The sequence below is a fragment of the Heptranchias perlo genome, chromosome 4 (genome assembly GCF_035084215.1).
Source record: "Heptranchias perlo isolate sHepPer1 chromosome 4, sHepPer1.hap1, whole genome shotgun sequence".
Taxonomy (NCBI): Eukaryota; Metazoa; Chordata; class Chondrichthyes; order Hexanchiformes; family Hexanchidae; genus Heptranchias; species Heptranchias perlo.
In genome coordinates, this window is record NC_090328.1 from 113,293,491 (window position 1) to 113,318,015 (window position 24,525).

Genomic DNA, 24,525 nt, shown 5'->3' on the forward strand with positions numbered 1-24,525 from the left:
CCTGTTTTTCTTTCCCTCACTCACTCACTCCCTGTTTTTCTTTCACTCACTCACTCCCTGTTTTTCTTTCCCTCACTCACTCACTCCCTGTTTTTCTTTCCCTCACTCACTCACTCACTCCCTGTTTTTCTTTCCCTCACTCTCTCCCTGTTTTTCTTTCACTCACTCACTCACTCCCTGTTTTTCTTTCACTCACTCACTCCCTGTTTTTCTTTCCCTCACTCACTCACTCCCTGTTTTTCTTTCCCTCACTCACTCCCTGTTTTTCTTTCCCTCACTCACTCCCTGTTTTTCTTTCCCTCACTCACTCACTCCCTGTTTTTCTTTCCCTCACTCACTCACTCCCTGTTTTTCTTTCCCTCACTCTCTCCCTGTTTTTCTTTCACTCACTCCCTGTTTTTCTTTCACTCACTCACTCCCTGTTTTTCTTTCCCTCACTCACTCACTCCCTGTTTTTCTTTCCCTCACTCACTCACTCCCTGTTTTTCTTTCCCTCACTCACTCACTCCCTGTTTTTCTTTCCCTCACTCTCTCCCTGTTTTTCTTTCACTCACTCACTCACTCCCTGTTTTTCTTTCACTCACTCACTCCCTGTTTTTCTTTCCCTCACTCACTCACTCCCTGTTTTTCTTTCCCTCACTCACTCACTCCCTGTTTTTCTTTCCCTCACTCTCTCCCTGTTTTTCTTTCACTCACTCCCTCCCTGTTTTTCTTTCCCTCACTCACTCTCTCCCTGTTTTTCTTTCACTCACTCTCTCCCTGTTTTTCTTTCCCTCACTCACTCCCTCCCTGTTTTTCTTTCCCTCACTCACTCTCTCCCTGTTTTTCTTTCACTCACTCTCTCCCTGTTTTTCTTTCCCTCACTCACTCCCTGTTTTTCACTCACTCCCTCCCTGTTTTTCTTTCCCTCACTCACTCACTCCCGGTTCTCCCGCCGCTCCGGTAATTTCTGTTGGTTCAAACTCCCCGCCTCCCGTAAAGTAAATTTTCTTCCTCTGGGCTCCGCTGCGCGACACTTTCCGGCAGCGTGGCCCCGCCCCCGATATCTCGCGTCATAAAAGTTAAATTCCTGAAGCGGAGAGAGTTTGTGTCGAGTCCGGGAGAGTGGATCATTGCAGAGTGCAGCAAGGAGACTGATCTGGATATTTACTCACACTGACACTCGTCTCAGTTACAGAAACAGACAATTGGTTTATTTTTTTGTTATCATAAATCAATAAAAATACACTTTAAAAAACTGTTGGCCCTCTCTGGTGGTTTTATTCATGGCGAATTGGACTAAACACTGACAAGGACAGAGACTCTATAGTATGTACATAGTGTATTAAACCAAACCATCTGCAAATTCATCCAGACCATATGATTTGCAAAATGTTCACAATAAAAGGAATCAATACCTAATACTAATATAGTATGAGATCTTTGGTAATAACATTTAACAGATATTGCCAATAATCATAAACATTACTCATAGAAGACAATAATGCCAAAACAGCCAATCCAATCATTGTATGATTGGGCTGGGGTTTTTCTCAACTATTTAATTTCTGATGGGAACATCTCAGATTATCTTTTGTCTGTTAACCGCAAAACACTTTTGTAGCCTTTAAATGTTTAAAATTCTTTAATCATTCTTTTGTTGAACTAGCTTTCAATAAATTTCATGTTACTACCACTAACCATTTTCTTAATAGAAGTACAGAAGATTTGCTGTTTTATAACAATAAGAGTGTTTATGGGGATAACTACGGAGCCACTAATTTACAGTATTGAATAAGTCAAATACCGTTTTTAAATGTTTTCTGGGATGTATACTAGTGTTTCAGGAATTGAATTTCACAACTCTATTCATTAGTCTATGAAAACTGTGAACATTTTTTAAATGGTAAGAGATTGGGAAATGTTGATGTTCAAAGGAACCTGGGTGTCCTTGTACATGAGTCACTGAAAGCAAACATGCAGGTGCAGCAAGCAATTAGGAAGGCAAATGGTATGTTGGCCTTTATTATAAGAGGATTTGAGCACAGGAGTAAGGATGTCTTACTGCAGTAACACAGGGCCTTGGTGAGACCGCACCTGGAGTATTGTGTACAAATTTGGTCTCCTTACCTAAGAAAGGATATACTTGCCATTGAGGGAGTACAACGAAGGTTCACCAGACTGATTCCTGGGATGGCGGATTATCATATGAGGAGAGATTGAGTAGACTAGGCCTGTATTCTCTAGAGTTTAGAAGAATGAGAGGTGATCTCATTGAAACATACAAAATTCTTACAGGGCTCGACAGGGTAGATGCAGGGAGGATGTTTCCCCTGGCTGGGGAGTCTAGAACCAGGGTCACAGTCTCAGAATAAGGGGTCGGCCATTTAGGATTGAGATTAGGAGAAATTTCTTCACTCAGAGGGTGGTGAATCTTTGGAATTCTCTACCCCAGAGGGCCATGGAGGCTCAGTTATTGAGTACATTCAAAACAGAGATCGATAGATTTCTAGATGTTAAAGACATCAAGGGATATGGGGATAGTGCAGGAAAATGGCATTGAGGTAGAAGATCAGCCATGATCTTGTTGAATGGCGGAGCAGGCTCGAGGAGCTGGATGGCCTACTCCTGCTCCTATTTCTTATGTTCTTAAAACTGTGAATGAGTGAATGAGGTAGTCTCATCTGTGTGTATTTTCCTTTATCTATGTATTTAATTTTTATTTCTTACCATTTTTATTGTTGAGAATACACAGCAAGATGGTGTGCAAGATTCACCAATTGGATGTCGATACCTGACATTTAGCGGTACTGGGGAGGGGAAATGGGGTTTAGCTCCTTGCGGGAGCACCCTGCACTTTAGCAGTGATGGGCTCCATGCTAGACTTTGGTAGTACTGGGGAATGGACCTGGGGTTTGGTAGAACTGGGGTGAGGCCCCTGCAGTTTGACAGTACTGCAGGAGGCTGTTGTAATTTGCAGCATCCATCAGTCTGGTTTCAGTAAAGCCGTGGAAGGTGAACCTAAGGTTCGGCACAAGTGGGTTTGAAATGTGAGATTTGGCTCACTGGTGGATTCCTGGTGTCTGTCAGCAGTGAGAGGAGGAGAAGAGTATGGGTCAGACAGCACTGGATGGAGAGATCCCAGATCGGATAGCACTGGTTTGTGATTTTCTAACAGACCTCGAGAAACATTGATGTTCTAAACTGGATAGCCCAGCGGTGAAGGATAGAATACTACAGCCTGGTCTTCAGTTGCTTCCAAGCCTTTATTCACAGAGATCAACATTACCCACACCACACCCTAGATCAGCTCTCTTACAAATGGATACAAGAGAGTTCCCAATTGATACGCACCACCTGAATACAATTAACACTAATTGCTATAATCACACAGATACAATTAACAATTGAGTTTAGTATTTTGTGATTGGTTCCTAGGCATGTATTTCATTCCTTGAAAGGAAAATCAGGCAGGATGTATAATAGGGGGCGGATCCATTGCCAGTTTACACCCCTGCTAAAGTTCCACTCTCTGTGCCAGTTGCTGCCTCTCCATCTATCTCTCTCTCTCACAGCTGTAAGCAAATGTAAACATTCTAATTATTAATTATCAAAATACACAGGAGATACATTTAGTCATGTTATGAAATATGTAATTTTTGAATTAAAAAATTTGATTAAATATCTATTTTAGACATTAGAAATTTTAGTTACTAAAGAAAAGAATGGCATAAAAAATTCAGAAAGTATTTTGAGAAAATTGTGGGGTCAGGGTGCTCAGATTTTACAGTCAGAGTGAAGAGTTTCCACAGGCATTTTCCATTATAAACATGGACATGGCAGCAATAATGGGAAAAAATTGTCACAAAAAGTTTGTCAAAAGTGTGATGTCAGGAAGCCAAGTTGCACAGACATAAAATCCATGCAGATGTAAGATTTTTAATATATTTTGTATATGATATAAACATATACACTCAAACAGGAGCTATAAAGAACTGATTTCAGGGTTACCAAAGTAACAAAAAAAATTGGAATACCTGGGTGTGAGTGGAATTCTCAGGCCAGCCTCTCAAGCCAACTTCATTATTTATTTACCCAGCATACATCAGAAATGGTTACCAATGCTTAAAATTAAAGAAAGTTTGCAACCTTTCTAGGCATCATTATAGTCAATATTCCTCAACACTTATTGATTTGGTCCAATCAGGATTGAAGTCAACTCTTCATTTGTCTGCCCAATGTCCAATTCTGATGGTACAGCCTGCAGTGAATCAATTGGCACTTGTATTTCAACTGGATGGTAACCACTCTGCTCGAGCTGACACCATAGCACAGACCATTCAATCTGGATCTTCCTGATCGGTAAAGGAAGGAAAAGAAAGGAATTACAATTATACAGCACCTTTCAAAATCTCAAGATGTCTCAAAGTGCTTTACAGCCAATGAAAAATGTTTTGAAGTGTAGTCACTGTTGTAATGTAGGGACACGCATTTAATATAATAATCCAATACATTTTTCACCCATTTTGCAGGAGCTTTGTAACATCAGTGTCTCGTGTTCCAATTTACTGCAGACGATTGCCAGCTGAGACTAATTAACGCGCAGTGTTGAAAGCTTTTTTCTCAAACATGACAGTTCTTCAGCAATCATATGTAGCATTTTAACACAAGGGTGTAATAAATATATGTAAACAATATGTGGGAGTGTGTGGTTATCTGTATATATTTATGCATTTTTTTAAACAGCTAATGCATTGTAACAATGATAAACAGACAATAACAATATAGAGTGGGAATTCTTCAGCATACTCTTGCTGGTTTAATTTATTCCTTTCAGCTATAAAATTTTCACGGACAACAGGAATTGTGTTTGGTCTTCAGCTGCCTCCAGGGTTGCCCGGGGAGGTACCTGAACCGTACCCCACAGGCATCACTGCAAGCAGCAGAAGACCAAATGGGACGCCATAAGTGTCCTGTTTTTGATCAACAAAAAATACTGGTGAAAGTGATAAATAATGAAATCAACAACAATACAAACATCATTCTCTGCTGTTTTGTTGCTACATAACTCTGTCGTGAAAATAGAAATTAATTTATATCCAAATACATTGCCTACTTCAGTTTAACCTGTTGAATTAATGTGAGTATATCAAGGAATTAATGTAAGTATATCAAAAAAGCGTTAATTTAGGCACAATCTGGTAGCTGAACGCAAGCACTTCCATGCATTTAGAGAATTTAGTTGGATATTGTATAAAGTCACAATTTTTCCCCAGAGAAAAACGAATTGAACTACAATATCTGCACTTCACTGGAGAGCACTCGTCAATACAACGGCTCCTTCGCGATTTCCTTTTTGGTGCATTAAATTTTCAGTAAAACTTACAAATATGATGAAGGAATAGCGAGGTGTCTGTCCTCTTTTGCAACTGTTTTTGTATTCGGGTGTTGCTGGATTACTTTGGGTTGTTTACTGTTTTTGAATGGTTAATTTCAGAAATTCAAGCTCGCACTTTAAACTTTGTGCATTTAGATTCTGGGCGGAGTTAGTTACTTTTCTCGGAGCTCTTTAAAACTTTACTTCATATACTCAGGCAGCACGCTCGGGGTCTCTCCTCTACAAAAATCAAACTGATGGAATCGTCACATTTCAGATCCAGAAGTTTATAATTTAATCTTTATTACAACCGATCGGAGTAACAGTATAATTATTACTGGTTTGTGTATTTTGTGGACTAGAACATACTTTTAGTTTAAAAAAAAGTTTGTTACTTGGTCTGTTGCCCATAGAATAACGGGGCTGGTTTTTAGTTTGTTTTAACATTCCCTTTTCAAGTACAATTTTCCAGTTGATGACAGGAAATATTCATAAACTGTGTCGAATCTTTATCAGTTAGATGTCCTTAATAATATTGTATTTTCTCACTTGTTACTGCTCCCACAAGAGTAAGGTGGCGTGTACTTTATAGAGTCGATCACATTTCTATCGCCAGGATCTTGATCGATTCTTTTTTCCTGTCAAATTAATATTTTATTTTAATAAATCTTCTCACTTGTTCTTTATTGTATTTTCCTTTTCTCCTTTATTTTGATGTGATTTGTTTTCTTTCTTTTTGCTTTATTGTTCCTATTTTATTCAAACAGGTTTAATCTCCTGCTTCATCTCCACCCTCTTCACCTTCTCTTTGTTAATCTGCCATTTGTTATTCTTTGGCTGCTATCTTTATTTTGTTTCTTTGTTACCAGCCCATTTGCTACTTTCACACTTATTAATGTATCGTTATTTTCCTTGTTACTGTTTTCTGCTGTGGAAAGTTGGGTCTATAAATCTCCCGTTGGAATAACAGAGCCCGCTGCCCCCCTGAATCTTTATTAAAATTGTACCAATATAAAAGTAACGTAATGGTTTTTGTCTTTTATTTTTCTGCTTCTTGCTTTTCAATTTTCGTTAACACATTTACTCAACTTCTTTGGACTTTATTATTTTAATTTGTTACATTTGTTTTTTCTTTTCATTTCCACTTAATAGTGCCTCATTTTACTCCATTTTTTTCATTTGTAATCTAAATTTTACACTTATTTCCAATTTTTACTATCTCCTTCCTTTGTGTTTTATTTTTCACACCGCTATGTTTCTGTTTTACTTCTTGCATAAACATTTTCTTTGCTTTTTGATTTCTGAATATTCCAGTCTCCATTTTCCTTTTTCTCCGTTTCCCTTCTTGCTGTCGTTCTCTTCCAGAGCGAGTGTGCCCTTGTTCTTTTTCACTTACAAATTCTTCACCTTAACTTTATGGGCTAATGCTCCTCTCTTGTACTTGGGTGTAAATAATCACCTGAGTGGAACACATTGAGGAAAGTCAGACAGGGAGGATTGCAGCCACAATGGGTTCCAGCCCATTTTCTGACCATTTAAATGAATGGACAGAAATTGGACAGGGTTTATTATGGGTCTCTGATCGTCCAACCAGACCCTGGACTTGGGCCCAATCAATCATTGATGCCCAGGTGCAAAAGCAGAAAATCAACCCTCGTAGTTATTTAATTTCTCTCTAAGTTTTGACTTCTTTCTGTTTGTTTCCTTTCACTTCTCACTTTTTTTCTTTTTACTTTTTCAGACTACCTCATTTATACATTCTTTGTTTTATTTTCAAATTATTTCTCTTGTGTTCTTTAATCCTCATCTCCATTCTTCTACTTCCTTTTGGTGCTTTTTACTGTGTCTTTACAACACCATCTAGTTTACTTTCTCTTGGTTTATTTCCATTACATTTTGGGGGTGGTTATTGCTCCCTCTTATGGGCGCTAACTTGTGTTGTAGTTTGCCCATCCTGATATACTGCACTTCAGTAGTCTAAGAATTCTCTCTTTTCCTACGTCAGTTGAAGGTATATATAAAATTATGTATATAATTATGTGTGTGTCTGAGTGTGTTTCCAGCTGCATATAGATTTATTCTGTTTGAAGAAAATATGGCGAATAATATATTTAGACTATGCATGTATGTATGTGTGCAGAGTAAATATTCACATGGTGGAGTTCTGTGTACATGTATAGAATAAACAGGGTTAGGTGTGGTGTTTGTTTTTGGGTATTTTTGACTGCATGGACACAACTAATGTTAAATGTACTGGAGATTTTCTACGTATATGCAAAGAGGGTGGAGTTTCTGTGTGTATATTTATTTTTGAAGAAAATATGATGGGCAGTGCAGTTTGTATGTCCATTCATGCCCATATATTGTGGAATTGTGTATTGTGTATGTAGAATCAATGTAGTTTGTAGTGGCGTTTGTGTAAGAATGTGTAATTGGGTCCACGTGTAATTTGGATTATTAGTCTAGAGGTCCGAATGTGAGTTCAAATCCCACCACGGCAGTTTGAGAATTTGAATTCAGATTTGCAAATCAAAGAAAAATGGTTATCAGTAAAAGTGACCATGAAGCTGTTGAATTGTCGTAAAAACCCAACTAGTTCTCTAATGTCCTTTAGGGAAGGAAACCTGCCGTCCTACCTGATTTGGTCTATATGTGACTCCAGTCCCACACCAGTGTGATTGACTCTTAACCGCCCTCTGAAGTTGTCAACGAGCCCCTCAATTGAAGAAGGCCCACCAGCACCACCATCTCAGGGCAACTAAGGATGGGGAAAAATGTTGGCCTTGCCAGTGACAGCCACATCTTGAGAATTAATAATTAAAAAAGAATATATTATACAGGACCTAATTGCATCCCAAAGGACTACCCAAAAATGAATTGCTTTTGAAGTCTGGTCACTGTTGTTATGTAGGCAAATGCAGCAGTCAATTTGCATACAATGCGGTCCCAGAAACAGCAAGTGGGATAAAAGACCAGTTAAGGTGGTTGAGGGAAGAACTTTGGCTAGGCCATCAGGAGAGCTTCCTGTTCTTATCTGGAATAGGTAAATGGGATCTCAGTTTAACTCCCTCCGACAATAGAGCGCTCTCTCATTACTGCACTGCAGTGCCAACCTGGATTATATGCTGAAGCTGTAGAGTGGGATTTAAACTCACAACTTTCTGACTCAGAAGTGAAAGGGCCGTCAACTAAGACAAACTTTGTTATTAAGCATATTTGGCATTGGGCTGAATGTGGTAAGGTTTTAAATTAGTGTTTGGAGTGAATGTCGTGTGTTATATTTGCATTTGTTTGGCATGCATGTAGCATGCACTGAACTTTGTGTGTGTATTGCGCCTCAGTGTATAAAATACATGTAATGAGTGCTGAAATGTTGTGTATGTGTTGTGTGTGCCATGAATATGGTGAAGGTGCACCCTTGTATTTGAGTCTCTTTGTAAAATATGGTAGCCCCAGTGTCTCTCCGTAGGGTATGACAGCCTAGTGGTTATGGTACTGGACTAACAAACTGGAGGCTGAAAATTCATTCCCCACCCCATAGCAGGTTGTAAAATTGAAATAATTTGTGGGCTAGTACCAAAAGTAACCATGGAAACTGTTGGAGTGTTGTAAAAACCTGGCAAGGGAACCTGCCACCTTTACTTGGTTTTATTGCCCTCGGGGCAACTAGGATGGGCAGTAAATACTACCCTTTTAGTGTCAACCACATCCTGAGAACAAATGAATAATAAAAAAATAGGTGAATGTGGTAACATGGGAGTCACTTGTAGTTATGTGGATCATACACCAACTCCATCACACAAAGTTTGTATCAGTTTATTTATGGTTCCATATTTTAGCTGTCTGAATGGTGTGAATATTGTATGATGCAGTTTGTGTGTGACTGTATATCAGTTTGCATTTGCATCTGTGTGCATGATGTGAAGATTGTTTGTGATAGAGTATGAGTGCTAGTGTCTTTGTAGGTGTGTATTTGTGACTGGATGGAATGAATAGTGTACTATGTGATACAGGCCTAGAAATTGTTTGCTGCCTCTCCTTCCTCTGGGAGGATGGTGTTAGCATTCCAAGATGTCAAAGTGAAGAGTCTCTGATCTGTAGAGGTGTTCTCTGTTCCTCCTGCTCCTGGGGAGATTCACCTTCCGTTCTGATAGATGTATCTGGACTGGCTGGCTTAAATCTCACCCTTGATCTCAGGAAAACTTGTACATCAAGTGACACACTTATGTCTGCCTGTAACTGGCTGGTATAGCCGTACAACCTTAACTTCTGCAACCCTCCCTCTCTCTCTCGGAGATACATTTTTCGATGTTTACAGTGACAACTTCTACATACACTTGACAAATTATTACGAAAAGAACTAGAGCTAAACTAAAAACTAAGGACTGAAAACTGAGACTGAACTTAAGTATAAAAAACCACATATATATTTTATATATATATATATATATATATATATATATAAAAAGTAACTGCCCCAATTCTATTGACCAATCTGAGTGACCTATGTTAGAAGAGTTCAGCCCTTCTGCTGTCAATCACCTTACACAGCCCTGTTGCTACCCTTGATGACCTCCAAATCAATGAACCACTAGCACCTAGACAAGACAGGTCACTTGTTTGCTCCCTAGCATCTGGTCTTTTTAACAAAGGGATTGCACACCGGTCCAGACAAGGCAGGACATATTTATGTCCTCCTTAACGTGCCATCTCATGGCCTGTAGTCTTCATGTGTTGTCCTCTATTCCTGGGAAGGAATGCTTTTGTTTGTATAAGTCGTCATGGTTAAATTAGCGTTAGCTCTTTCCTTCTCCAGCATTCAGTCTGACTACTAACTCCATTTGTGGACATGTTTAAGGCAATTCTTATGGCATTTCTCCTACAGTGTGTACATGGGTGTGTATTTGGGTTTATGTGCATGGACTGAGTTAGATGTGTGGTGCATTTTTGTGTAAGTGTGTACATCAATGTGCACTTGTGTATGTGCATGAAGTCAGTATTCTATGATAGAGTTTGTGTGTGTATAAACAGGTATTTACTTGTGAACTTGCAGTGAAAATTGTGTGATAGATTTTGTGCATGACCATGTACATGGGTGTGTATTTGTATCTGTGTGCGTGGTACAATAGTTCAGTGTATTGCAGTTTGTGTGTGAGTATTTGTGTTTTTTGCATGGAGTGAATATTTTATGATGAGTTTTGTGTGGGAGTGTGTGTATCTGGGTGCATATTTGTGATTTTGTGTTTTTTGTGAATATTGTGTGTGATGAAATTCATGTGAGTATATGTGTCTATATACATAGTGTGAATGTTGAAAATTGTTTGTTGTAAATGTATATATGGATGTGTATTTGCATCTGTGTGCATGGTATAAATGGGTAATGGAGTTGGTATGTGTATAAGTTTGTGTCTGTGCTCGTGTATGTATATGGGTTTGTATTTATGAATGTGCATGGAGTGAATAATGTGTGGTGAAGTTTGCGATTGTGCAAATTGCTATGGATTTGAATTTGTGTAATGTGTAAGTGTTGTATTTGATGGAGGTTGTGTGTGAATTTGTATATGGTTGTTTATTTGTGTCTGTGCATGATGTAAATATTGTGTGTGATGGAGTTGATGTGAGTGTGTATGGGTACGTGTTGTATATGTATTTGTGTTTGAGTGAATGGCATGAATATTGTGCATGAATGTGTATCTGGGTCTGAATATGTGGTATGTATATTGTGTGAAGGAGTTGTATATGAGTGTGAATGTGTGTATATTTTTGTTTGTGTGCCTGTGCAATGGAGTGAATATTGTGCGTGATTGTGTATTTGGGTGTGTATTTGTATCTGTGTGCATGGTGTGTGAAGGAATTTCTGTTTGTGTGTGCATATGAGTACCTGGTGTGCATATTTGTGTCTGTGCAAAGAGTGAATGTTGTGTGTGTGTGTATGTGTATTTGTGCCTGTGTGCATGGTGTGTGAGAGTTTGTGTATGTGTGTATGAGTACCTGGTGTGAATGCTAAGTGTGAGTGTGTATTTGTGTCTGTGTATGGTGTGAATGCAGAGTGTGAGTGTGTATTTGTGTCTGTGTGCATGGTGTGAATATTGTGTGTGTACATGGCTGTATATTAGTATCTGTGCATAGTGGGAATGCTGTGTATATGTGTCTGTGCATGGTGTGAATGCTGAATGTGTATATGAATGTGTGTATTTGTGCATGGTGTGAATATTGTGTGGGTGTGTGTATCTGGGTGTATGCATCTGGGTGTGAGTCTGTACCATGCGTATGGTGTGAATGCTGAGTGTGAGTATGTATATGTGTGTGTGGATGGTGTGAATACTGTGTGAGTGAGCATGGTGCGAGTGTATATCTGGGTGTGAGCATGGTGTAATGCTGGGTGTGGGTATGTGTGGTGTGAATGCTGGGTTGAGTGTGTATCTGGGTGTGGGTATGTGTGGTGTGAATGCTGGGTTGAGTGTGTATCTGGGTGTGAGCATGGTGTGAATGCTGAATGAGTGTGTATCTGGGTGTGAGTATGGTATGAATGTGTATCTGGGTGTGAGCATGGTGTAATGCTGAGTGTGAGCATGGTGTGAATGCTGGGTGTGAGTGAGTATTTGGGTGTGAGCTGGGTGTGAGTGTGTATCTGGGTGTGAGCATAGTGTGAATGCTGGGTGTGAATATATATCTGGGTGTGAGCATAGTGTGAATGCTGGGTGTGAGTGCGTATCTGGGTGTGAGCGTGGTGTGATTGCTGAGTGTGAGTGTGTATCTGGGTGTGAGCATGGTGTGAATGCTGGGGATGAATGTGTATCTGGGTGTGAGCGTGGTGTAATGCTGAGTGTGAGCATGGTGTGAATTCTGGATGTGTGTGTATCTGGGTGTGAATGCTGAGTGTGAGTGTGTATCTGGGTGTGAGCTTGGTGTGAATGCTGAGTGTGTGTATCTGGGTGTGGGCATGGTGTGAATGCTGAGTGTGAGTGTGTATCTGGGTGTGAGTGTGGTGTGAATGCTGAGTGTGAGTATGTATCTGGGTGTGAGCATGGCGTGAATGCTGAGTGTGTGTTTATCTGGGTATGAGCATGGTGTGAGAGTGTATCTGAGTGTGAGCATGGTGTGAACTCTGGTGGTGAGCATGGTGTGAATGCTGAGTGTGAATCGTAGTGTGAAATCTGGGTGTGATTGCTGAGTGAGTGTGTATCTGGGTGTTAATGCTGAGAGTGAGTGTGTATCTGGGTGTGAGCATGGTGTGAATGCTGTGTGTGAGTGTGTATTGTGGTGTGAGTGTGAGCATGGTGTGAATGTGGTAAGTGGTGGAATTTGTGCAGGGCAGGGATTTAGCTCCGTGTCACATCCAGATGTGACTTTTCTCCCCGACCTGCGCCGTGACGGCGAGTCAGTGAGAGGAGAGGAGAGGAGATGAGAAGAAACCGCCCTCCTCACTTTGGGCCACTTTACTTTCCTCTAATTCCGAGTAAGAAGATTTAATACCTCATTTTAGCGCTTGAGCGCCTTTCGCGGACTAAGCGTTTCGCGAGGCGCTGCGGAGCTTTTCTGGCACAAAAATCCCCCGAATCACAGTCCGAAAGAGGAGTCTCTGCAGCCAGAGCCGGACTCAGACCCGGAGCCAGAGCCGGACCTAGACCCGCCAAAGCCAGACCTAGACCCGGTCCCAGCTCTGTCGGGGTGCAGAGAGATTAAAAGGCGCGGGGAGTCTGGAGTCTGAGAGACATAAACAAACCAGGAGGATTCACATCGACCGGAGCAAGAACCTGCCCCGACCCGGAGCCCGACCCGGAGCCGGAGCGAGGGGAAAGTCTCCTCACTTCTCCCCTATTCACTCGAAGTTTGGTGTCAGATTTAAAATCCGTCATCTGTCCACAGAGATTGAAAAAACTTTTAAATTCTCTCTTGAAATCGTCTCTTCTCCGATACATTTGAACCCCTGAGACCAGAGAGCAGGACACACCATGCAGAAATGGTAAATATTTCACCTTCATTTATTTCTTTATTTCCCTCGAATTACCGACCGAGTTTCCAGATCTCATTGCTGGAAGTTCTTCCTCATGTGCTGATGTGTCATAAAAAGTTTGCTGAAAGTTTCTCCCCCCCCCCCCCCCCTCAGTAACCCTGTTGATTTAGTCCCAGAGGGTCGCTGGTCGGAGGACGGGATGGTCTGGGGGTGGAAATGAACAAAGTTGATCTTCCCCATTTTTTGTAATTTTATTTTTCGCTAATTTCCGGTTTTGATGTACTTAGGTTGTAGAAAAAAAACTGAAAGGTAGCCTGTCTGTGTGTGTGTGTGTGTGTGTGTCTGTCGCAGTCTGTGTGTGTGTGTGTAAAAGTTAAGGCTGTTTTCCCCCCTGTTTTCTGGCTGCGATTTGTTACTTTTCCTCTGACTCCCCTTACTCTGAGAGTTTTGAGGTGTATAATGTGCATTAAACAGGAGATACATTGATTGGATTTGTAAGGTCTCGCTGATTTTTTTCCCTATTCTGTTAATGTGGCATGCACAGTGTCAGTGATCAAAGCCACTCTTGAAGTGTGATTGTCAAGTGCAGGCAGCTGAGGAGTGTGACTTGCATTTATGTGACACTTTTTTCTCTCCCTGTGTACAGTTTACAAGGTTTAGAGGTTTAGTTGGTTGTGCCTCCTTCTTGGAAAGGCAGATGATTGCTTTTCATTCCAGATGTGGGAAGACCCTTACAGGAAAAGTGAACATTTTTTTTTGATCATTATTCAGTCGCCCCTTGTGAAATGTTTCTGCCTGCTGGGTTCTCTGTGCGTGTGTGTCTGTTGCTTAACACAATATTTTGTCCTAATTGTAGTTCCTGTCAGGGATGTTTCATGGATCTGTAAGTGGTGTGGTCGAGAATGCCAATTTGCATTCCATCGGTGTCATTTGATTACTTTTATCTGTGCAGCTTGGAGACCAGTTCAGACCTTCCATTTCATCTTGGCATGTCACGAGTGTATGGTGTGTCATCTTTCGAAATTCAGGCTGCTTTAGACAAAAAAAAACACTTTCATGTTGCACCCGCAGTCCCCTGCTAACTTGTCAGCAGCAGGATGTGATTCACAGAGGCCCAGAAGAATGGAGACACAGAGAGGGTTTGAGTGGTTCAATAAGCCCATGGACAGGTAATGTGTGACATCCCATGAGGGTTTGAGTTAATGAAGAACAGGCCTGCTTGGCTCTCCACACTGACCCGACTCTTTCTCCATAGTTTTTTTTTCATTTGATCTTACCCCAGCAAATTGATCTGCTTTTTTTTCCCCTCCACTAATACTTAAAGGAGAGAAATTAACACCGAAGTTTAACCCCTTCACGTCTGCCTTTGTTAGACCTATGACACTCAACAGCCACTGCAAAAATAAGACTACTTTCTAATACTCTTCTACCAGCCTTGCAGTCTGGTATTCTGCATTTGCTTAAATGCAATCACTGATGCTGGATTACAATGCATAGCCACTAAGGAACAATAGTCTCACACAATCCTGTGACAAGTAACTCACAGATCCTTAACATTTCACTGTTTTAAAGACTTAATTTGTAAATGTTTCCATACACTTATTACAACAAGGCTGAACAGATGACTTTGTCAAAATTACCAAACATATTAATATTGAAACAATGTGTCTCTGAGGTGCCCTTTAGGCATTTTGAGTCTAGGAAGACCATTGATTACTTTCTCAGCAGTTTTAGAATAATTGTTTAAAATTAAACAACACAGAACTGAATAGATGGGAAAAGACTGAGGAAGAAAAGATGACCAGAAAAGGGAGGAGGGGATACTTGCATGGAGAGATATAAAAGATTGCATGAAAATATCTGAATCAAAACTTAAGTCACAACAAGAATAAATTAGTGCTCTGCCTCTTCGAATAATTAATACTCATATAATTTGGCTCAAATGTCTACATCAATACAGACCATAAATAATATACAATTAAAAATGAATTGCAGAAGATGTGGCCTTATTTGCAAATCAGATCATGATGTCATTTTAAGAAGAGTCTCCGCTGTGCTATGTCCAAAATTATGGGATGGAAAAGTGTGAGCTCACCCATGATTTTGTAAATTAAACGTTGAAATTAAACTAGTAATCAAACTGAATTTTGATTAATTTAGTTCCAAATTGTTACAATAGTCCAGACAGAGAGCTTCTTTAATTGAATATTTCTATTGTTTAAATAGAACTTGAAAACCTTTTTATCTTTGCTCATTGTGGTCAATATTTATCCTTTTTAACTGATCATTTTAGCTGTAAATTCATCTTGTCCCAAGTACCACATTTTATTACATTTATAGTCCACATTACAAATACTCCTTCTGTATAATTAGTTGCACGACTTATGATTTATGCAATCTACATTGATACTAAAAACAACAGAAGTAAAATACACTTTACCGATCAGAAAACCTTTTTATTAAGGTTACAAATCTGTACTAATATTTAATTTGCACTCTTACTGTCTGACTATCCCTGATCAGTGAACATTTCATTCTGCAGCACCAGGTCAGAACTGACTGCAATAGAAAGAACGGTTGGTGCCTAGAATAAAGCAAAGGCGAGTAACACAATCTTGGAAATCAGTTGATACTGTAGACCACAAGAGCACAGTGCGGGTGGTTCTATGACATCAAAAACCCTCTTGGTTGTACTACTCAAAAGTGATGAATACATCTTTTTTCTGTACTTAGAGGTCTAATTTGTACATTTTCTAAAATGTGTGCTGTAAATGGACTATTTGTATTACACTACCAATGGCTCACTAGTTTAGAATTTTGAACAAAATTGTTTACATCTCCACTATCTCACACATGCCAAGTAAACTCATTTCTTACAGAACCTTGTTGAAAATGTTGTTCTAATTGGAAGAGTGTAGTTATGCCATGCACTGTGTAAGCTACGTATTCAAAGCATGTGTTAGAAAATAGACAAGGGCTGTTGATAACATCTTTTGAGGTTTTCTATTAATCCTGAAGTTTTAACAAAGGTGAAAGTAAATGCCAATCATTTCCTCAAACGTGGTTGCCCTGATTTATTTGATTACAAATATGAATTATTTGATTTAAAAACAATAAAATGGCATTCAGATTGGTAAATATAACTTGGAATTGTTTTACTCCCAGAAATGTAGAATTTGCAATGGTTTGGTGTATCGTGACAAGCCATATACTGTGCAGTCATAAAAATGTCAAATCTTTGATTTTAAAAGGGACAGAATAGATTTATTACATGTCTTAAAATTGAGATCATTTATTTGCTAGGTTGTAAATATGATTAAATGAAATGCTAAGCATCAATTTTGCAGAATAATACATATCACAATTACATTAAAAAGTCAAACTACTGCTTATCTGGAGACTATACTTTTTGATAATCAGCATAAGGAGCTTTAGAATCGAGGACTCTACGTGACAGCAACAGGCTTTCCCCTAAAATTAAAGGTATTTTATGAGACATTTCAGTTACCTTGACTTTGGGAATAGGAAAACATATTTCATATTTACAAGTCTGGAAAGAAAGCACTCAAGTTACAATTGTTTAAAAAGAAAGTACATAGAATCTTTTAACTTTTGAGTTCTACAATCACCTTTTTGTGCAATTTTAACTATGGTTACAATTGTTTCAGTTTAGTTGCTTGCAATATTTACTTTGAATTATTCCCTCTTGCTTATGACTAGTGTTATATGCTTAAATCTGACTTTTGTTTACTTTTAATGTGAAAGGACAAAGATTTTGTGCATTGCAGTGTGCAAGCAAACCGGAGTACTCTAAAAGGGCAGAGCAGGTACACTAAGCAGCTTTTATTATATGTAGTCATGAAATACAGACTTGATACATCAAGAAAAAGAGGGGAAAATAACTCAATAAAACTGAGCCAACTTGAGCCCACTAATACTGGCATAAATACAGCTTATACCAGCATCAAATACCTTTTTTACACCTGGTTAATGTGCCAAAAATGTTTTGTGCAAGCTCTTCCGAAAAAAATAATTTTTGTTGTAGCTGGAATGGATTTGAGGGCTATGCCAGCTTATATTGGGCCTGACTAGTGCTGAATGTGCTCTTTGCAGGAACTTCACTATATTTTTTTTGGGCACAACTTTAATGCAGTTCAAACTGCACCAGTGCACTGCATCACAATATTGATTTTTTTATATATATATGTTTGAAAACTGACTCCTGTTATTGCCAGTTTAAGAGCACAACAAACGCCACTTTTTAAAGTAGTGAGTTTTATAGGAAAGCCATTTGATCTTTTAAGCCATGTGGAACAGTCATTCCTAATGGCCACAGCCTTATCATCAAGCAATCTTACCCCATCATATATAACTGTTTAAGATCCCCAATATATGTATCTGTAAGTACCATTTAATCTGTAATGTAGAATCTATCCTGGATCAGTTTCCATGACCTGAGAAAGTGCCTATCCTTTTGTACAACACAGTAAGAAAAAGCTTAAAAAAATCCAGTCAATCCTCTTGATGTATCCTGGAACATGTCAGCAGGATGACAGAGCAGGAAAAGCATGTATATTTCAGTAATAGCTCAGTTAAATACCTTCACAAGGCTCAATAGTTTGTTCACAGTGGGGCACAAGAATACCTGACTTTGTATTTGTACTGGCACAAATTGAATTGAGGCCAAGTGTACATTCCCCTTGAAATAGGACAGTGTTTAGGGGTATGAGTAAATAATGGTGCATTTTAATGTTGATACTGAATATTATTTTTGTTTTTCTTGTTGAATACCTAACCTGGCTTGATTTTACAATAAAACTCATCCCTAATTAAAATGGCTCCTGTCTTAATAAAAACGCATCGCTTTCTAATTTAAAAAAAGACCTATACTGAGTTAAGCAGCACCTTCTAACGCGTGCCAGAGTTTAACAAATATGGGTATAAATAAATGGAACTTGCATTTGGATCAATCACATACCCATATCCATAAACTGTGACCACATTTGAAAATGGTCACTGTGACCAGGTTGAGTGTAACATTTTGGTGGTCATCTCCTTGGTTTAACAGCTCACACTGCCTCATTCTGGCTTAGCCTTGAAGGTAAGTACCTTAATGAAAGTTTGATTTTATGCCATACATGTGGACTCATGGTCATTAGACAGGCCCACTGGATAGCTGTGACTGAATAAGGAAAATTCCATTTTCATTACACAGTATTCCAGGATTTTTACTGGTGCTTTGGGATCACATTCTGCCAGTCCATTCGTTTTTCTGCGAAAACTGAAAACCAGTGGCCTTGCTTGTTGGATGTGTTCAGCTGAATGTTTTGTCACCTGGCGATAAATCTGAAGGTGTAATATCATCAAAGCTCGTCAGTTTAGCAGCAGCTTCTCTATCATTTCAAATGTATTAATTGATTGTGTTTTTTGTCGGGTAATTCTGACAGGGGCATTAATGGAGTATAAATAGGATGAGGAACTTGTTCGTGAAGGATGGGGTGGGGGGGAGTAAAGAATAGTCCAGATACGTCCTCAGGAAATGAAAGTCCCATAAGCCCTAACTCTGAACTATTTTTTGTGGTTCCCAGTGCTCCCCACAATTTATCCTGTATGCCTAATCCAGCCAGCCAGGGGGCTGCCTTGCTTCCAGGGTGGTTTTATTGCTCTTTTAGTGACCCTTTTTAAGCACGCAGGATTGCTGCCAATCTCCAGATCTGCTTTGCCTTAATTCTGAAAGTAACACGTTTTCCCTTTTCAAGTCCACTGCTAAGGCTTTTATTGTCGTTATTTTGTACAAATGAATCATTTTACAACACAATGAAAAACTGCCAAGACAAGTGCTGCTGTGCACTCCCCAAGAAGCAATATAATCATCAGATTTGTTCCCTTTCTCAATTTTTACAACAAAAACGAGGCAATGTCAACAGTTTTAGCCTATTGAATTGGCAGAAGCAAGTGGATTTTTTTTGTCAACTCTTACCTTATTTGCACTATATTGTCACTGGCAGGCATGCCTATAAATCAGGATATAGTTATGTTACTGTGTCAAAAGTGTTGAGACGGCTCGGTGTAAATCACACCACTAATAGGCAGGTTTTTGAAACATTAGAAAAATGTGCCCTTTCAAAAAAGACTAATAAAGAGTTAGAGAAAGTTTATTTTCTTTATGATCAACAGTTTATCATTTTTAATTACATTTACAGTGATTGTGTATTCATGTGCTTTTAGATTTCTGGCAATAAAAACATTTTTCAAATCATACAAATTTAAAAGGCAAGGAATTCAAAAATAGATGAAGTTATAAGTGCATTTTAAAAGTAAAGATAATACTAATTTTTGTGCTAATCATCCAGTCAATCATATTCTTCAAGAACTTTCAGATCAGACATAGGATGAGCTCCCTCTCTACTCTGTTTCAATAACATCTTTACTCTGCCCTCAGAACACCACTTACTTTAGGACGAGATGCTAAACCGAGGCCCCATCTCTCCCCTCAGGTGGACGTAAAAGATCCCATGGCCACTATTTCGAAGAAGAGCAGGGGGGTTCTCCCTAGTATCCTGGCCAATATTTATCCTTCAACCAACATCACGAAAACAGATTATCTGGTCACTTATCACTTTGCTGCTTGTGGGACTTTGCTGTTTGTGGGACCTTGCTGTGCGTAAATTGGCTGCCGTGTTTCTTGCATTACAACAGTAACTACACTTTAAAAATACTTAATTGGCTGTAAAGCGCTTTGGGACGTCCAGCGCGAAAGTGTGAAAGGTGTGATATAAATGCAAATTCTTTCTTTCTTGCTGCCATTTCCATTTTCCACATCAGCATCCTCATGGTCTATCTAAATGGCCAATTTAGTGCCAACTACACAAGAGTTTTGGACAATGAATTTCTGCCCACTGGGTAATGGATTGAGCCTCCCTTTCCCCCCTCCCCCAAATCACTTCATTTCTGCCCAGCCAGCATAATGAGAAGGTCTTTATCTTATAAAACATGAGACCCATTGGTGAAAGGATATAGAATCATAGAAAGGTTACAGCACAGAAGGAGGCCATTTGGCCCATCGAGTCCACGCCAGCTCTATGCAAGAGCAATCCAGCTAGTCCCACTCCCCTGCCCTATCCCCATAGTCCTGCAAATGTTTTCCTTTCAAGTACTTATCCAGTTCCCTTTTGAAGGCCATGATTGAATCTGCCTTCACCACCCCCTTGGGCAATGCATTCCAGATCCTAACCACTTGCTGTGTGAAAAAGCTTTTAATCATGTCACCTTTGGTTCTTTTGCCAATCACCTTAAATCTACGTCCTCTGGTTCTTGACCCTTCCGCCATTGGGAACAGTTTCTCTCTATCTACTCTGTCTAGACCCTTCATGATTTTGAATACCTCTATCAAATCTCCTTGCAAACGTCTCTGTTCCATGGAGAACAACCCCAGCTTCTCCAGTCTATCCATGTAACTAAAGCCCCTCATCCCTGGAATCATTCTAATAAATCTCTTCTGCATCCTCTCTAAGGCCTTCACATCTTTCCTAAAGTGCGGTGCCCAGAACTGGACACAATACTCCAGTTGTGGCTGAACCTGTGTTTTATAAAGGTTCATCATGACTTCCTTGCTTTTGTACTCTATGCCTCGAGTAATAAAGCCCGGGATCCCGTATGCTTTTTTAACCACTTTCTCAACCTGACCTGCCAGCTTCAACGATTTGTGCACATATACCGCCAGATCTCTCTGTTCCTGTACCTCTTTTAGAATTGTGCCCTCTAGTTTATATTGCGTCTCCTCATTCTTCCGACCAAAATGTATCACTTTGCATTTTTCTGAGTTAAATTTCATCTGCCACGTGTCCGCCCATGCCACCAGCCTGTCTATATGCTCTTGAAGTCTATCACTGTCCTCCTCACTGTTTACTACCCTTCCAAGTTTTGTGCAATCTGCAGATTTTGAAATTGTGCCCTGTACACCCAAATCCAAGTCATTAATATATATCAAGAAAAGCAGTGGTCCCAGCACCGACCCCTGGAGAACACCACTGTATACCTCCCTCCAGTCCGAAAAACAACCGTTCACCACTACTCTCTGTTTCCTGTCTCTTAGCCAATTCTGTATCCATGTTGCCACTGCCCCCTTTATTCCATGGGCTGCAATCTTAATGATAAGCCTACCATGCGGCACTTTATCAAACGCCTTTTGAAAGTCCACATACATGACATCAACTGCATTGCCCTCATCAACCCTCTCTGTTACCTCATCAAAAAACTCAATCAGGTTAGTTAAACATGATTTGCATTTAACAAATCCATGCTGGCTTTCCCTAATTAATCCACACTCATCCAAGTGACTGTTAATTCTGCCCCAGAATATTATTTCTAAAAGTTTCCCCACCATCGAGGTTAAACTGATTAGCCTATAGTTGCTGGGTTTATCCTTACACTCTTTTTTGAACAAGGGTGTAACATTTGCAATTCTCCAGTCCTCTGGCACCACCCCCGTATCTAAGGATGATTGGAAGATTCTGGCCAGTACCTTTGCAATTTCCACCCTTACTTCCTTCAGCAACCTACGATGCATCCCATCCGGACCGGGTGACTTATCTACTTTAAGTACAGCTAGCCTTTCTATTATCTCTTCTTTATCAATTTTTAGCCCATCCAGTATCTCAACTATATCTTCCTTCACTGAGACTCTGGCAGCATCTTCTTCCTTGGTAAAGACAGATGCAAAGTACTCATTTAGTACCCCAGCCATCCCCTCTACCTCCATGAGTAGATCTCCTTTATGGTCCCTAATCACCCCCACCCCTCCTCTTACTACCCGTTTACTGTTTACACGCCTGTAGAAGACTTTTGGATTCCCTTTTATGTTGGCTGCCAGTCTATTCTCATACTCTCTCTTTGCCCCTTTTATTTCCTTTTTTATTTCCCTTCTGAACTTTCTACATTCTGCCTGGTTCTCACTTGTGTTATCAACCTGACATCTGTTATACGCCCTTTTTTTCTCCTTTTCTGCAATTAACAATTGAGCTAGCATCAACTGCCATTTGTGGAAGAGAGTTCCAAACCTCTACCACCCTTTGTGTGCAGAAGTGTTTCCTAACTTCACTCCTGAAAGTTCTGGCTCTAATTTTTAGGCTATGTCCCCTAGTCCTAGACTCCCCAACCAGCGGATATAGTTTCTCTCTCTCTACCCTATCAGTTCCCTGTAATATCTTGAAAAGTTTGATCAAATCACCCCTTAATCTTCTAAATTTCATGGAATACAACCCTAGTTTGTGTAATCTCTCCTTGTAATTTAACCCTTGGAGTCCAGGCATCAATCCAGTAAATCAATGCTGCACTCTCTCCAAGGCCAATATATCCTTCCTGTGTTGTGCTCAGAACTGAACACAGTACTCCAGGTGTGGTCTAACCTGGTTTTTGTATAGCTGTAGAACAACTTCTACCCCCTTGTATTCTAGTCCTTTAGATATAAAGGCCAGCATTCCATTAGACTTTTTGATCATTTTCTGTACCTGTCCATGACATTTTAATGATCTATGTACATGGACCCCTAAGTCTCTTTGGACCTCCACTGTTTCGAGCTTTTCACCATTTAGAAAGTACTCTGATCTATCCTTTTTAGGTCCAAACTGGATGACCTCACACTTGCGTACATTGAAATCCATTTGCCTTGGTTTTGCCCATTCACTTAATCTATTAATATCTCTGTAATTTTATGCTTCCATTTGCACTGCTTACAATGCTGCCTATCTTTGTGTCATCAGCAAACTTGGATATGTGGCTTTCTATCCCGTCATCTAAGTTGTTAATAAATAGTGAATAGTTGAGGCCCCAACACAGATCCCTGTGGGACACCACTAGTCATATCCTGCCAATTTGGGTACCTGCCCATTATCCCCACTCTCTGACTCCTGCTGCTCAGCCAATTTCTTAACCAAGTCAATAGTTTTCCCTCAATTCCATGAGCTTCAACTTTAGCTAACAGTCTCTTATGAGGGACTTTATCAAGCACCTTCTGGAAGTCCATACAAACAACATCCATTGACATTCCCCTGTCCACTACTTTAGTCACCTCTTCAAAAAATTCAGTCAGGTTTGTCAGGCACGACCTATCTTTCACAAATCCATGCTGGCTCTCTCTGATCAGTTGAAAATTTTCAAGGTGTTCAGTCACTCTATCCTTAATTATCGACTCGAGTAATTTCCCAACAACAGACGTTAGGCTAACTGGTCTATAATTCCCTGGTTTCCCTCTCTCACCTTTTTTAAATAGCAGTGTGACATGTGCAATTTTCAAATCTAAAGGAACGGTTCCTGAATCGAGAGAACTTTGGAAAATTATAGTTAGGGCTTCTGCAATGTTCTCACCTACTTCCTTTAAAACCCTGGGATGGAAACCATCTGGTCCTGGGGATTTGTCACTCTTTAGTGCTATTATTTTCTTCATTACTGTTAATTTGCTTATGTTAATTATGGTGAAGCCCCGTCCCTGATTCAAAATTACTTTCCTTGGTGTGTCTGGCTTACTATCCTCTTCCTCTACTGTGAATACTGATGCAAAGTAATTATTTAACATGTCTGCCATTTCCTTATTTTCATTTACAATATCACCATGATCAGTTTTTAAGGGGCCGACATCGCTCTTGACCAGCCTCTTTTTCCTAATATAATTGGAAACATTTTTGTGTTGATTTTGATATCTCTTGCGAGTTTCTTTTCATATTCCCTTTTTGTAGCTCTTACTATCTGTTTTGTCACCTTTTACTGTTCTTTGTATATCTCACATTCGCCAGGATCTGTGCTATTGTTTGCATTTTTTGCATGCTATATCTTTTAGTTTGATCTTGTCCCTTACCCCTTTTGTCGTCCATGGCTCCTGTTGATGTTGGCCTTAACTAAATTTAGAATCTTAGTAGCTGATACGGGTTTCTCCCTTTCAAGCACAACGTTGAACTCAATCATATTACGATTGCTATTAGATAAATGTTCACGCACGTTAGGCTGTTAACTAAATCTGGCTCATTACTCATTATTAAATCTAATATGGCCTGCCCCCTTGTTGGTTCTAGGGCATATTGTTGCAGAAAGCTTTCCTGAACATACAAGAAATTTGCTACCTTTCTGACATGAGCTCGTCTGCTTGTCCCAATCAATATGAAAGTTAAAATCCATATGGAACTCTTGATCCTACTTACAAAGGATGTTATCTGTCCCC

The 24,525-nt window shown here is 39.7% G+C and overlaps 2 protein-coding genes and 1 long non-coding RNA gene across 10 annotated transcripts in view; 1 reads left to right on the forward strand and 2 right to left on the reverse strand.

Annotated features, from left to right (window-relative positions):
- cntln (centlein, centrosomal protein) overlaps nt 1-976 on the reverse strand; it is a 366,307-nt gene extending 365,331 nt beyond the window's left edge. For 3 of the 5 annotated variants that reach the window (XM_067983465.1, XM_067983464.1, XM_067983461.1), the window contains exon 1: nt 917-969. The gene's annotated coding sequence lies outside the window, so the exon portion shown is untranslated. Of the gene's footprint in view, nt 1-912 lie in introns of all 5 variants that reach the window. The other 2 variants (XM_067983463.1, XM_067983462.1) reach the window with 2 other exon arrangements.
- A 782-nt stretch (nt 977-1,758) lies between these two features.
- LOC137321186 (uncharacterized) lies at nt 1,759-13,422 on the reverse strand. Of its 2 annotated transcripts, none has more exons than XR_010962731.1 (3): nt 13,336-13,422; nt 4,017-4,334; nt 1,759-3,554 (listed from the first exon to the last, which is right to left on the reverse strand). It is a non-coding gene; the product is annotated as an uncharacterized lncRNA (long non-coding RNA). The 2 variants fall into 2 exon arrangements; XR_010962730.1 differs by lacking the exon at nt 13,336-13,422 and adding an exon at nt 5,366-5,446.
- bnc2 (basonuclin zinc finger protein 2) overlaps nt 12,753-24,525 on the forward strand; it is a 539,145-nt gene continuing 527,372 nt past the window's right edge. For all 3 annotated transcript variants that reach the window (XM_067983466.1, XM_067983467.1, XM_067983469.1), the window contains exon 1: nt 12,753-13,322. Coding sequence is in view for 1 of the 3 variants with exons in the window: in XM_067983469.1 (XP_067839570.1) it covers nt 13,320-13,322 (3 nt within the window). In the remaining 2 variants the exon portion in view is untranslated. The remainder of the gene's footprint in view (nt 13,323-24,525) is intronic.